The 15,350-nt window shown below is 43.3% G+C and overlaps 1 protein-coding gene and 1 long non-coding RNA gene across 3 annotated transcripts in view; one reads left to right on the top strand and one right to left on the bottom strand.

Moving 5' to 3' along the window:
* The window catches only part of Thegl (theg spermatid protein like), a 42,021-nt gene that overhangs the window by 21,911 nt on the left and 4,760 nt on the right, over nt 1–15,350 (bottom strand). Inside the window, exons 2-3 of one of the 2 annotated variants that reach the window (XM_040747262.1) lie at nt 7,223–7,609; nt 3,835–3,868 (exon numbers count right to left, since the gene is read on the bottom strand). In XM_040747262.1, the coding sequence (XP_040603196.1) occupies nt 3,835–3,868; nt 7,223–7,609 (421 nt within the window). The remainder of the gene's footprint in view (nt 1–3,834; nt 3,869–7,222; nt 7,610–15,350) is intronic. The other variant, XM_040747263.1, reaches the window with a different exon arrangement.
* On the top strand, nt 7,273–10,456 carry LOC121140850. The gene is made up of 3 exons (XR_005877806.1): nt 7,273–7,407; nt 7,659–7,703; nt 9,445–10,456. It is a non-coding gene; the product is annotated as an uncharacterized LOC121140850 (long non-coding RNA).

Genomic DNA, 15,350 nt, shown 5'->3' with positions numbered 1-15,350 from the left:
AGACTTTGACTAAAATTTTTATGTGTCCTGTTTGTCATGGTGGTCTGTAATCCAGCACCAGGGAGGCAAAGACAGAATTTTGTCTTTAAGAGGAAAAAAGAAAAAATTTACCTGTGCTCTTAGTTTTAAAAACATTAACAAATGTTTATGAAGAACAACATTATGACAAAATTCTTCAGAACATACTGGTAGAGTACACACACTTTAACTGGCTTATTTATTGAAATTGGGGAGGTAATCTCTGGCATGTGTTAATGCCCTGTGAAGGTGTGGTTAGTATTATGTTTTGTGCACTGTTTCCATAGCTACATCTCAGACAGCCTGGTCTGTCTTCCAATTCTATGTACAGCTGAGAATGACCTTGAACTTCTGATCCTCCTGCCTATTTCTCCCACAAGCTGGGATCACAGGATTGTGCCACCATGCCCAGATCCCTGTCATGGATCTCAACATGGTCTCCCTGTCTTTCTTGAGAACAGCATTATCTCACAGGGTCTTGTCGCATCCATGTGTAGAAGTAAAAAAATATATAAAAGGTTGTAATTCATGAAAGGGGAAAAACAAACAAACAAACAAAAAACCTGATGCTGCTGAGACAACTCACAGATAAACACACCAGCTACAGAAACCTGAGGGCCTGAGTTTCCTCAGGACTCAAATAATCAAAGTTTATGGCACACATTTATAATCACACACACACAGTCACACACATGCACACCACACAACACACCACACACATAACCAGACTCTCACATACACATACAGTCACAAACCACACACACCACACACACACACCACACACACACACCACACACACACACCACACACACACACACACACACACACACACACACACACACACACACACAAAATGAAATGGAAGGTAGAGAGACTAGAATCTCCCTGGAGCTCAAGGGCCAGCTAGCCTGTGAGACACCATCAGCACCTTAAACAACAAGAAAGTGGGAGGTGAGACCCAATGCCCGAAAGCTGTCCTCTGACTTCCAAGTGCTTGCAGAGGCAAGAATACACCACACCTCCCACCCTCTCCACCAGCCCCACCCCCACGATGTGATCAAAACTCCCAGTACCATCCCCTTTGGTTCACCAGTGCCTAAGAAAGTTTTTTTAAATCCTTACTTTGGGCACACAGTGATAGGTGTGTTCTGGTCTTCCTGCTAAGGAAACCCTGTGGAATCCTTCAGTGAGTATGCTATGTTACATCTCACTATCTGGTTCAACTTCTGTCTTAGCAGGCTCTCTGTTGCTGTGAAGAGACACCATGACCACAGCAATGCTTATAAAGAAAACGTTTCATCTCATTCCATTGCTTACAGTTTCAGAGGCTCAATCCATTATCATCATGGTGGGTAGCATGGCAGCATGCAGACAGACATGGTGTTAGCTGCATCTTGATATGCAGACAACAGGAAGTAAATTGAGACATTGGGAGTGTCTTAAGCATGGGAAAACTCAAAGCCCACCCCCTCAGTGACACACTTCCTCTACCAAGGCCACGCCTACTCCAACAAAACTACACCTCCTAATAGTGTCATTCCCTTTGGGGGTCATTTTGTTTCAAACAACACATATTCAGAAATTTAATTTTCTTTGGCAACTAATTAGGCACAATGCATTTGAATAAATAAATACATGTTTAGGGATGACATGGGCAGTCAATGGGGATGATAATATAATTTCCTTACATAATGGGGCCCCAATTAACCAACCAAACACAGCCAAGTAGCAACAATAAGTAGCAATAACAAGAAATTAAAACTAATCCTTACAATCATTTTAAACTATAAAAGCTAAGTAGATACAGGGAACTGGAGAAATAATCGAGCAATTAAAAGCATTTGTTGCTCTTGCAGAGGACCCAGGTACGGTTCCCAGTACCCACATTGAGTCTCATGTTGCTAACTCCAGGTCCAGGGAATCTGATGCTGTCTTCTGGTCTCCGTAGACATGCATGTGATTCACACATGTACACGCAGGCAAACACTCACACACACAAAGTAATGATAAATAAATGTTATAACAGCAACAACAACTAGGTATAAATTATTTTCATTGCCTGTTTAGCCACAGGGAAGTTTGCTCAGGTTCAGTGGGTATCATTTATTTGGAGCAATGCATTTTGTTCATTTGTTCTGTTCTTGAGACAGGGTCTCACTATAAAGTTAAGGTTGCCTATAATTTGACATATACCCAGGGTTGGCCAGCCTCAAACTCATAGCCTCCCTCATTTTAGCTCCAAACTGATGGGATTACAGGCAAGTGCCACCATGCCTGACTTGATTTGATGGAAACTTTTGATGAAAACCTAGGAATACTCACCAAATACCACTTCTACCAGCCCTAACACTCAGCTCCCATACAACCATGGAAAGCAGCGCACACTTTCTGGATTTCATTTGCTCCCAGGAAATTCTAGTCCACACAGCCACCTCATCCCCATTTTCAGTTTCTTGTGAGAAAATATTTTTTTTAAACCACAAAGCATCACATACAAATAAGGCAGGGATATTTGCTGCCGAAAAAAAGGGAGGGCAAGCACAGAGGATAGGAAATCTAAAATGAGTCGAAATAATAAGCATAAATGTAAATGTGAAATAATTAAAATAAGTAAGAGCCTGGCAGGGGTGGCTCACACCGTTAATCCCAGTACTTGGGAGGCAGAGGCAGGGGAATCTCTGAATTTGAGGTCAGCCTGGTCTACAGAGCGAGTTCCAGGACAGCCGGGCTGCTACAGGAAGAAACCCTGTTTCAAAAGACAAATAACAACAACAACAAATGTGAATGGGTTTAGCCCACTTTTTTAAGAAGTAGGTAAGACCACAATGCGGGGTTACTCACTTCCCATCCATACGAGCAAGGGAGCAAGCCAGCAAGCGTTGACCCTCAGTGCTCCTCTCTCCTCCTCAAGCATGTCCTCTCCGAGAGTACGTGCTGGTCGAAGCGGGGGCAGCACGTTTCCCACGCTCACAAACACACCCTTTTCTGCTTGCACCGAAGACACTTGCTTATTTCGTTAGCTACTGTACCTTACTTAGACGTAAGGAGGATTGAGATACGTTCACCTGGGGCTTCATGCCGTCTGCGGCATGAGCCTGGAAAGTGTAGGTCTACTATGAAACGCACCAACCACGGGCATCCTGGGCACCTCTTGCTGCGTCTTCTTCCTTATTGTCGGGTCATTTTTTAATCTTATGGGTTTGAGTGTTTTGCCTGAGTGCATGCCTATACACCATGGGCATGTGGTGACTGCAGAAGCAGAAAAAGAGGCCGGGCGGTGGTGGCGCACGCCTTTAATCCCAGCACTCGGGAGGCAGAGGCAGGCGGATCTCTGTGAGTTCGAGGCCGGGCTGGACTGACAGCCTCCAAAACAATACAGAGAAACCCTGTCTCGTAAAACCAAAAAAAAGAAAAAGAAAAAGAAAAAGGTGTTGGATTCCTTGGAACTGGAGTGACAGATGGTTGTGAGCTGCTACGTGGGTGCTGGAGTCGAACCTGGATCCTATGCAAGAGCAGCCAGTCCTCTTAAGCATTGAGCCATCTCTCCAGCCCCTTTCTTTCTTTTGTGTGTGCTTATTTCTTTGTTTTGGTGGTGGTTCGGTTTTAGGCAAAACTGGACTATCAAGCTACATCCCCAGCTGTCCTTTCTTCTTCCCATGCATAGGAACGCTGATTCTAAAAGGGCCTATCACAAAGGGAAATCATGGGGACTCCTGAGAAGCAGGGCAGGCTTTCTCTCAAAGTCTCCTGGAGTCTAGCCTCTAGCTTTGGGGGCCACCATTTCAGGTGTGAGAATGATATTATCCTTGGTCTTACCATTTCTTTACAAGGTCACGGGAAACAGGGTGTGCTAAAAGAAAATAAAAGCAAAAGTTAGATTCAACAGAAATTAAAGATGTCAAGATAACATCACAAATCAAAAGAGGTCAATAAAAGTAACTATGGGGGGAATAATGTTGAAGTTAAATATATCATGCCATGCACTAAACACACACACACACACACACACACACACACACCACACACATACACACACACACACAAAGAGCTTCAAGTTTTTAAAGCTGGACTGGAAAGAAAATAGAACATTTAATCTCCGGATTTTAATCTTCTAGGGTTAAAGCTGGCCAGAAAGATTAAAATATTTAGAACTTAAAACTTCTGTGTGTCCAAAAGGACATTGTTTCCCAATGAAGAAAAATAAAAGGGTATTTGCAGGAAAGCGAATGAAGCTAAAATTATACTACATAAAACAACCCACAATCAGAACGACAAAGACTGCGCTTTCTCTCATACTAAAATTTAACTTTTAGAGATGTCTGTGGTAGGTCATGACACAAAACTAGGAAGGGGAACTTGGGGGAGGGGACAGGAAAAGGTCTAAAGGAAAGGACAAAGGAGGTGACAGTCAATATGTAACCAGAAAGTGGGGAGAAGGGAGAGTGGGTGAGGAGGAGCAGCAAAAATAATGTGTGAAAACGCAATGACGCGGCCTCTTGTTTCATGTGTTAACTTCAAAAATTTTAAACTGTGTGAAAAGTTTAAATCTATAGAAGAAACAAAATGGTCAGCAAGTGTCAGACAGCAAATAGGAAAAACGCTTAATAGTGTTAATGTTTGAAGAATACCAAAGTACAAACAAACAGGAAAAATACTAAAACTTGTGCCAAGAATAAAATAAGCTAAGAATATGAGTTAAATTCAAATATAAAAATTCATGAAAGGCCAAAAACACTTAAAAAATCAGCCTTACTATTTTTATCAACATTACTTATAATCAAAACTTTAAAAATCAGCCTTACTATTTTTTATTTGTCAACATTACTTATAATCAAAACAATATAAATAAAAACCGAGACTCTTTTAAACTATAGAATTAGCAACATCTTTTTCCGACAAAGGATAGAGTGCTGGAGGGTGAATGGCGTGCACATCCTATGCATAGCTGACAAATGAGTTTAAGTTAGTACACTATAAAGAGTAAGTTGGGACTGTGAGTCAGTGATGTTTGTACATGGAAATCCAATTCCATTTCTAGAACTGTCCCCTAAGGAGATTGTTTCAAATGTGGGCAAAGATATACACACAAAAATGTTCAGCGTGGCGTCCTTGACAGGTAGAAACTGGTAATTATGAGACATCAGTACCATACCAGAAGATATGATTATGTAAATAAAAATACAAGCATAGAAATTCATGTTTCTGGTAGAAAGAAATGTGGTTGATTATAAGGTCACTGTATCCAGAGACCTGTCAAAATCGGCGTCATAATGATAGACTGTTCCAGACAGAGTCTCTTGGTGGGAGTTTTTAATCCCATCTGAAGGCTCTGAAAGAGTCCATTCTGCACTCTAACGAGAATGTTTTCTGGCAAGGAGAGCAGGTCGAGCTGGCACCAGGGACAGACAGCTCAAACACCGGTTGTGTCGCTTCATCAACTATATGACCTTTGACAATTGGATTATGCTCTGTGAGATTCAGTTTCCCTGTTTTCAGATTGGATGATAATAGATCTGTGTGAAGATCAGAGATAGATCGATAGATAGATCGATAGATAGATGATAGATAGATAATAACTCACATGTGTGTGCATAGAAGGCACCTTGTATATATGAATGGTAGTTGGAATTACTAGTTACAACTTCAGTGTACCCATAATTTTATTAGTTCACTGTTTGAAAAAAGAAAACCAACCAACTGCAGACTTGGCTGCTATAGAGAACACAGAGGAGGCAGAATTGGAGGTGGCCACCTGATGGAGGACATGGTGATAAACAGAAAAGAGGGCTGGACTCAGCCATTTCCAGTTGTTCTTTAAAGGCTAAACTCATTCTGACCTACGGAAAAGGGGGAGGGTAGCTTCTGACTCTGCGGTGCTGTCATCCATGAAAGTTGAAGCTTTATTCCATGGGCTTTTCCTATACTACTAACTTGGGTTTTCACACAGGTCAGGGTCACCATAATGCTGAACCAGTCCTAACAGAACATCTGTAGATACAGGTAACAGGAAGGAGTAAAACCATTGCTCTTTCATGCCGTGTCTCCCAATGAGCGTCACTTTTCAGAAAAGCCACCTTTGAGGTTAGTTACTTCATCACTGGCAGGACAGAATAGCTCGGGAGTGGTCAATGTCAGGTAATGTCCCATGTAAAATGACTGCCTGAAGCCTAACCCTGACTAAACTCTGACCTTGGGCAGTATACTCCTGCTCTCTGTAACTTCATGGTATGGTGTATGAAATGGGTCCACAAAGTACTTGCCAGCTAAAGACCACAGGCATTGAGCACTGCTCAGTGCCCAAATAACAAGTGTCTAGCAATGGAAGACCTTATTCATTCCCCAAATGTGTAAATCAAGATGCTGTTTAAATTATACGGATTAAAAACAGTTAAGTATGCAGTGTAAACTGAATTGTGAACATGCCCATATTTCTATTTCTGGTGAGTTTATGCACTATGCCTCCCACTCATTTGAGGCTGCTTGTATGAATACACACAGGAATGTGCCACAAAGGGGAGCATCTATTTTAAGATGGACGGTTAATTCAGGGAGGGAGGAAAACACTAATGAAGGAAGAAGGAAAATAAAACGAAACAAGAGACCATGTAGTAAAGCCCAGCACAGTGTCATCTGGAACATTTGGCCACTGCCAGCGCACTCCTTAACTTTTCTTAACACAGAGATCCTCTCTATTTCTGGTTTCATTTTTGGTGGTTCCCAGTCAACTGAAGCCTGGAAATATTAAATAGAAACTTATAGAAGTCAATAATTCGTATGTTTTAAACAACCTTTGTTATGTTAAAATTGTTCAGAAAGACTCTTATTTTCTCTTGGACACCTAATTTATAAGTTAAGCTTTATCACAGGTATTTATACACTAAAAAACATACTGTACATGAGTTAGGTTTAATGGGTGGTTTCAGACAGTTGGAGGATACCTTCCCTTCGGACAAGAGAAAAATGGGGGTGACTTTTGGAGGGTAGCAAGGACTTCATCACTCTTATTTCTTTGTTTTAGTCTCCCGATGACATATTTTTTCATAATGTAATATTTTATTAGTCCTCTGAGAATTGTGTACATGCATGCAATGCATTTCGATTGTATTCGTCCCACTCCTCTCCCTAACTCCTCGAGGATGCACACCCACCCCCATCTGCTAGATCACCGCAGTTCAAACATCGGGAGCATGTTCAAGGGTTGTACCGGTTTTCGGACAGCGCTGTGCAGGTCTGGGTGAAAAACGCCCTGGTCCTCCACGTTTTCCTCCGGTGCACACAGGAGAGGCTCCGTGACCGCGGGCACGCTGGCTTTCCCCTTTTCCGAGACGCACTGGCACAGTTTGTGAATGCCCCTGCCGTGGAGAAGGCTGGCACTCCTGAGTATCCGAGGTGCGTGGCTTTGGGCGTCCAGAAGCGGCAGGCGGTGGAGCTTTGCGATCTCTGGTGGCAGCGCGAGGTGGTGGCGCTCTTCCGGTAGGGGACACCCGCAGCGGCTTCACGGGCTCGGGTGGGGAACGGCCCCGGGGCGGGGGACGTCTGGTGGTGGCGGGAGCAAGGCAGGAATTGCTTGGGTGTTGCCATGTGACGGGCGCTGCGTCAAATATTGACATGGTAACATTTTTCCTATGTAATCTTTAAAGGCGGTCGTGCAAGGCACAGATTAAAGCAGTGATAACCGTGGAAAGGTAAACAGAATTTCTTTGTTTCTTCTTCAAAGTTTACTTTTTTAAAAAGGTTTACTTTTCTTTAATGGGATAGATGAGAGGCCGAAAGTGGGTGTGTGCCCTGAGCAAGTTACAGCTTGAATGCCTGCTGGCCTGGCTGCTGAGTCCTGGGATCCTAATTCCTGCCCTTTGGAAGACCAGCAAGTGCTCTTAACCCCTGAGCCGTCGCTCCAGCTCCCAGAGGTTACTCTTGATTCGTTCACGAAACGAATCAAGCTCAGAACACTGAGGAAGTTCCCAGCAAGGTACCACCAGGGAAGTGTCTTCACTCATGTATATGTAAAAGAGTTTCTTCCAAATGACCTATGTGCCAATAAACACCAGCCAAGGAAAATGGATTAGCTTGGATAAATGCAAGAGCAGGATTACAGTACACCCCCTACCAAAACCATCGTTTAAAAATGGGAGAAGAAATTAAAAACAGTTCTAGAAAATTATTCAAACTCACAGAGACCCACCTGCCCCTTGCCTCCAGAGTGCTGGGATTAAAGGTGTGTACCACTAGGCTCGGTTTTAAATTTATTTTCAAAACTTACAGCAGATATTAGAGTGAAGAAAAAAAAGAATTCATTTGTCACATGAACAACTTACAATGGTTTGTGGCATAATTTCCAGCGGCAGTCTCAAGGAGCAGAGTTACAGGTACCCCATCTTACTCAAAGACCCCATCTTGCTTGCCGACACAATGGAGATGTAGACAATGAAAAAGATTGGTGGCTAAAACCATTGGGGAAACTGTTCCTGGGGAGCTAATGGAGGGGTCATGGCAATCTCTCCTCATCGAGCCTAGATGCCCCACTAGCGGAAGAGTTGGACATCTAGTGTGACACCCCAAGTGTGAGTCCCAAGGAAGCACACAGTGACAAAAGGAATTTGTTCTGCCTGAAACAGTCCTCTCAGTCTGTTAAGTGTGGTGTGCACGGAACAGGGCAGCCAGCAGAACAAGATAAGATTCCACCAAATGTGTAAAGAAATCCACAATGTGCTATTTCACTCAGTATTTGCAAGGAAGAAATGAGGTTTCAAAAAGACAGAGCAGTAATGTCCCCTAAAGGTGTGACCCCATGTGTGTCCTAATTGGATAAAAATACTCTTTAAAAATTAGTTTAAGGTCATTTTTTAATGTACAGTCTAACCTAGCCTAGAACTTCCTAGGTAGGGGAGGCTAGGCCTGAACTTGCAATCAGTCTGCCTCTGCCTCTTGAGTGCTGGAATTACAGGCATGCACTGTCATGCATGACTTTTTAAAATAAAACACTTTTGAGACAATTAGGAAGCATAACTATTTATTGTGGATATTAGCATTAAAAATTACTAAATTTTGATTGGTGTAATAATGGCATAGTTATTTGTGAAGTTTTCAACCCTTAGCAATTAGAGGTATTTATGGGTGAAATGCCATGAAGTCTATAATTTTCTTTAAAACAAATTTGTCCTGCAGAACGCCCACAAAATTTGGAGGAGAGAAAGAGAGAGAGGTGGATAGAGGGAGGGAGGGAGAGAGGGAGAAAGGGAGAGAGGGAGAGAGAGAGAGACAGAGAGACAGAGACAGAGAGAGAGAGAGAGACAGAGACAGAGAGACAGAGAGACAGAGAGAGAGAGAGAGAGAGAGAGAGAGAGAGAGAGAGAGAGAGAGAGAGAGAGAGAGAGAAGGGTCTGATGGTGATTAAGTCGATTAAGTGAACTCTGTGGTCTGTTACAGCTTCGTCTGTCTTGTTTCTCTTGTCCTGTAAACTGCCTGTGGCCATGTCAGAGCAGCTGCAGTCAGCAATGGAGCTCATGGGAGACAGCCCGAAGGATAACCAAGCTACTCTGGATACACCCGGAGGACTGTCTCCAGAATGCCCCTTGCTTCTGCTGTGCTCCTTCTGTTTGCTGCTGCTGTGTTCCTGCTGGATTTGGCATGGTGTGATTATCATATGAAAAGATCCCACTGTATCTAGTATAGTGTGACTGGTTCTTGGGAAAATCCCACTCCTCACTGGGCAATTCCCTTGCAGATCATGATGAAGATGATTCTTATAAGAGCAATGATGATTAGTTAGAACTATGATTTAAATGAACTTTCTGAATTAGCCTAAAAGATACAGGTGGTTAAGACAGTAAAGATGATTAGGAAAATGGTCTAGGTTATTGTGCCAATTGCTCCACTAAGAGATACAAAAAGACAAATGTAGGCTAAAAGTCACCTTCCCCTCTTTTAGATATGGCATTTACTGAGGATGGAAAATAAAAACAAGGAAGTTTCATGCATTATAGACCCATGAATTCTACCTGTGGAAGAACAGGCTGACGATTAAATAAAACAATTATGTCCCTACACCCAAGGTTAGGCCTGAGTTCCTTGGTTATGTAGCTTACAGAATTAATCACAAGCCCCAGTATGCACCTTGAAAAAAACAAAGCTGTAAAATGATATTAAATGACTCTATTGTGTGTAAAAAAAATAGATGGCCACTCAAATGAAGTTTTGTAGGAATCTGCTACACTGAAACCGCAAACCGCTTCCCACCAGAACAAAAGGAACTGGCTTGTGTAAAACTTTGTAAATCAGTTATAAAAGGATCATTGCTTTGGGGTGAAGATGTTATGGTGGGAAAATTAATAGAAAGAAAAATGTCTAACTACTTGTGGGCTTCTAAGGAAAACATGTAACTTGTGTTCTTAATGTGATTTCTTCTTATGAAAAGATTTTAATTTGTTTTTGGAAAACATAACTTGTGTCTGTGAGGTAATCTTTTCTTGTGTAGAAATCTTTGTATTAGTGGGTATAAGAGGAAAAATAAGAGGAAGGAGGGGGGAAGATGTAGAAGGATCAGGAAAGAAACAGAAGGGAACCATCAGGGAAGAAGTAAAAGGAAATATCTAGAAGGAGAACAACTGGGGAGAAGAGAGAAAGAAAACATCAGGGTAGAAGAACAGAACAGAAAAAGACAAAGAATGTCCAACAGAGAGAAAAATGAAATGAAGAATTAACCTTAGACTCTCAGAAAAAGGCTCCTGTGTGTATATGCAACTCTGCTGACGACATACCTCCTTTCCAGTTTCTCTGACACTGCTGAAAACTGGTCTTCCAGCAGCAGCAAATGTCTCAGGAGATACCCTGCTCAACTTGATATTCCTTACACCACACAGTGTGCACTTCTGTAAGGGCGCACTAGGCGTGATTCACCATCCCTATCCATAACGCTGAACATTTACAATGACCAAACAGTGTGCCAAGCTTTCCGTTCATTCCCTCGCATCTTTACCCTCAGATCACTCCTAACACTTATAACAGGACTTCCCCCACGCAGTGAGGAAGAGACTAGGGTAACGATGACGACAAGGCTATGAGGTCTTATCACCCAGTTCAATATTTGCTATCACTGTGTGCATGACCTCTGGATAGTCATTTGACTCATCTGGGTCCCAATTAGCTCATTGTAAAATGGGGACACAGTGCTTACTTCAATGGATTCTCTTGAAGATACAACAAAACACTGTCAAATATTTAGAACACTCAATGGACATATGCTACTTGAGCTCAGCAGCTAACAAGCGAATCTAGAGGATATCAGAAATGTACATAGAGAAGACTCCTTCATCCGTCTGCTCCAAGCAGTTGTATAGAAAACACTAAGAGTCTAAAGTCTCTGTCGTATCCTCATGTAGCTTAACACAACAGACAGAAAGACGGACAAGAATCAAATAAATAGGTTCAGGGTGGAAATTAGGGCGCACAATGTGCAGGAGACATTGCCTACTTTAGGGAGAATTGTTTGGGAAGCACCTTTCAGAGGAATTGGTACTTGAGCTGGGGGATGGAGGAGAGGGAATAGGAAGGTACCAGGTGCCCTCTGACGTGGAAGAGGATGAATTTGAGGAGGGCATTACAGGAGAGGAAGTGGCGAATGTGGAAGCCCTGTGGAGGAACTAGCTCAGAGAGGGGCACAGCGATGTTATGGGCCAGGGTGGCTGAAAACAGCAAGGAGGAAGGACAACGGACGGACATGTGGTTGAGTCAGGTGACCTCCGACCCTGGAGGGATCCTGCTTCTGCTCTGTGGGATCTGGCCAAGAGCAGCTGAGGGATCTGGAGCAAGATGGCTGAGCACGTCTTCCTCCCAGGGACCATCAGAACATCCCAGCTTACGACTCCATTCCAGTGCTTCAGTTTCACTCCGTGGCACCGAATCCCATTGCTTCTACAACTGGCAAACTGATGGAGGCTGCAGGGGTCTGAGTCATCAGTGGACAAGGCCGCCACCTTCTGGAAGGATGCTTCCAGGCACTCACACACTTGGGACCCTGTCATGCTCAGATAAACCCTTCTGATCAGGATAAAATATCAACACAGAAGAAATCTCCTCCTGTCCCTGCCTGCCTCCTAAGAAGTCTTTGCCTGAGGACCAGTGAGGTGAAGTTGACCTGTGAGGACAAGACAAGGAAGAACTCTACCAAGAAGAGCGCTAAGTGCTGGGACTGGAGAGGATTACCGACTGTAATAAGAAAAGCTAGTGCGTGTGCCTGCAGGGGCAGAATGGGCTTTACTTATATATCCTCTTGTTTTATTTTCCTTCTTCCTCCACTAGTGTTTACCTTCCTCCCTGAATTGATTGTTCTTCTTAAACAGACGCACTTCTTTGTAGCACATTCCTGTGAGTATTCATATAAGCAACCCCAAATTCGTGGAAGGCATAAGCACATAAATGGATGGAAATGCAAATAAGCACATGTTCACAATCAGCCTCATCTGTCAACTGGACACACACCTAGAGTCACCTGTGCAGAGGAACCACACTATAACAATTGTCTCTTTGCAAATAAGCACATGTTCACAATCAGCCTCATCTGTCAACTGGACACACACCTAGAGTCACCTGTGCAGAGGAGCCACACTATAACAATTGTCTCTTTGGGGTGTGCTTTGAGGTATGCTTGTTGCACATTTTCTTAATTGCTAATTGCACTTTCCACCAATCTCCCGAGAGTTCTTCTAGAGCAGCATTGGCACTAAATAGCCTCTATACGGGTCCTCTGAAAGAGCAGTCAGTACTTTTAACCGCTGAGCCATCTCTCCAGCCCTTTCACTGGGATAACAACAGGCTTTCAGGGCATGAGAATGAAGACAGGAAGACTTTTCCAGAAGCCAAAGTAGAAATTCAGGTGAGGAATAACCATAGCCAGGGTGGGTTTTAGCAGGTGACAAGAATGATTTCAGGAATGGTTCGATCAGGTTGAATTGGTTTTGAGAGTGAGAAAAGGGAATCTAGGGCAGGGTGGTGGCGGTGCCTTTAATCCCAGCACTTGGGAGGCAGAGGCAGGCGGATCTCTGTGAGTTTGAGGCCAGCCTGATCTACAAAACTATACAGAGAAACCCTGTTTCAAAAAACAAACAAACAAACAAAAATAATCTAGGAAGAATGTTTCAGTTCAAGCAACTGGATGCTGTTTTTTTTAAAGGTGGAAAAAACAGAAGGAAAAACAGGAATGGGAGGAAATGAAGACTTCTGTTAGGAAGTACATTACAGAGCTGGCAAGATGGGCCACCTGCCAACTGATGCAGGCCTGATGACCTGAGTTTGATCCAAGGGACCCACATAAAGGTAGAAGGGGATGTAGGGTGCCACTCATCAGGAGAGAGCTTGTCTACTATACTTGAAGACGGCTGTGATTAAGCTGTGCATGGCTCTAAGTTACTCTGCACTGTGGGAAAACAGTGGCTTTCAGGCTGTATGTTGCCCAGGTAACTCTGTTTTACAAGCAGAATTTGGTTCCATGTTGAGTACAGAGGCAAAGGCAAATGGCTTAGTATCTCTTTGTACATGTAGACACCACCCATTCAGCATGACCATGAGGCACAGAATAACAGGTGGTTCTTAAAGTATAAAGGTGCTGCCTATAAACTTTTCAAAGTAGATTGGGAACATATGAACAGGGTATGTTAAAACCATGTTAGAGCCAGGCAGTGATGGTGCACTGCCTTTAATGCCAGCACTTGGGAGGGAGAGGCAGGCATATTTCGGTGAGTTGAGACCAGCTTGGTCTACAAAGCAAGTTCCAGGACAGCCGGGATTGTTACACAGAGAAACAGAGAAATCCAGTCTCAGAGAACAAAGAAGAAGAGGAGGAGGAGGAGGAGGAGGAGGAGGAGGAGGAGGAGGAGGAGGAGGAGGAGGAGGAGGAGGAGGAGGAGGAGGAGGAGGAGGAGGAGGAGGAGGAAGAAGAAGAAGAAGAAGAAGAAGAAGAAGAAGAAGAAGAAGAAGAAGAAGAAGAAGAAGAAGAAGAAGAAGAAGAAGAAGAAGAAGAAGAAGTTGTTGTTGTTAAGGTCACCCTCTGCTGCTACATAATGAATTTGAAGCCAGCTTGGACTACATGAAAATTTATCTAAAAACAAACAAACAAAAAATCAGCATGTCAGAAGAGAAAGGTTTGAGACTAACATTTCAACCCCATAAAGACAGACATCTAACACTGCAATGGTGACAAACCCCACATCCTCTCATGGGACCCCCACTGAGTGCATCCCATGACCAACAGGCAGAGAATTCCCACCTGTCCCAGGGATTCACTCAGATCGTTTCTATTACCGACACAGACTGCTTGATTGCTGTCTGTCTGAACCTAGGCCTGCAACCCAGCCTCCACACGCAGATCCCTGTGAGTTCAAAGTCAGCCAGGTCTACCTAGTGAGTTCCAGAGCATCCAGGCTACACAGAGATACCCCATTCCAAAGAAGAATGAGGAGGAGGAAGGGGAGGAGGAAGGAAGAGTGAGAAGGCGGAGTAAAAGGAGCAGGTGTGTTTGCCAATGCCCAATGGCCATCTATGAAGGGAAATCGGGACCACTTAGCAAGTCCAACCAGTGAAGCTGATACAACCAATCCTAAGTTTATTTTTACCGAGTAAATTCTGACATTGTGGACCATCTAGCTTTCAAGAATAGCCCACTCATCACAAGAACCCTATTCTATTTCCAACACCAGAAAAAAAATTTACCTTGGTGGCACACACTTGTAATCTCAGCCCTCAGGAGGCTAAGGCAGGAGGATCATGAATTCAGATCAGCCTCAGTTACATACTGATATTTTGTTTCTAAGCAAACAAATGAGACACAGCAACAAGAGGGTGCATATTAAAATTTGAGGATACAGTGGGGAGTCAGTGAACAAGTCAAAGGAACAAACTAAGGAGACTGTTACAGAGGACATGAGAAGGTCTGTGTTTCAAGAAGGGAATAACTAAATGTACAAAATGCTGCCAAGAGGGTTAAATAAGACAATACCAACACTCCTACAGTTAGTGTCTACTGCACACTTACCGTGTAAAACCTGTTCTACCTCCCTCATTAACCCTGAATCTTTTTACAATAACCGGGACGCATTGGATTTCATGACACAGAAGTCAATAAAGAGTTTCTTCATCCAACAAAAATTATTAAGTTCGGCCTTCATGGGAGTGCAATGTACAGAATTAGACGTAGAGACATAGAGCTGGATGTGTTTTAAAGAAAAATAGCAGGTCAGAGGCTATTATTTTTTATATGAGGAGGTAACAAACACTTGAACTGATTGTCTCCTAGCAGAAGAAAAAGTAAACTTATTCTGAGGTAGGAGAGGGTACCCATG

Source organism: Mesocricetus auratus, unplaced genomic scaffold (assembly GCF_017639785.1).
Source record: "Mesocricetus auratus isolate SY011 unplaced genomic scaffold, BCM_Maur_2.0 Super-Scaffold_100006, whole genome shotgun sequence".
In the NCBI taxonomy this organism is placed as follows: Eukaryota; Metazoa; Chordata; class Mammalia; order Rodentia; family Cricetidae; genus Mesocricetus; species Mesocricetus auratus.
This window is presented reverse-complemented; position numbering and strand designations above follow the sequence as displayed.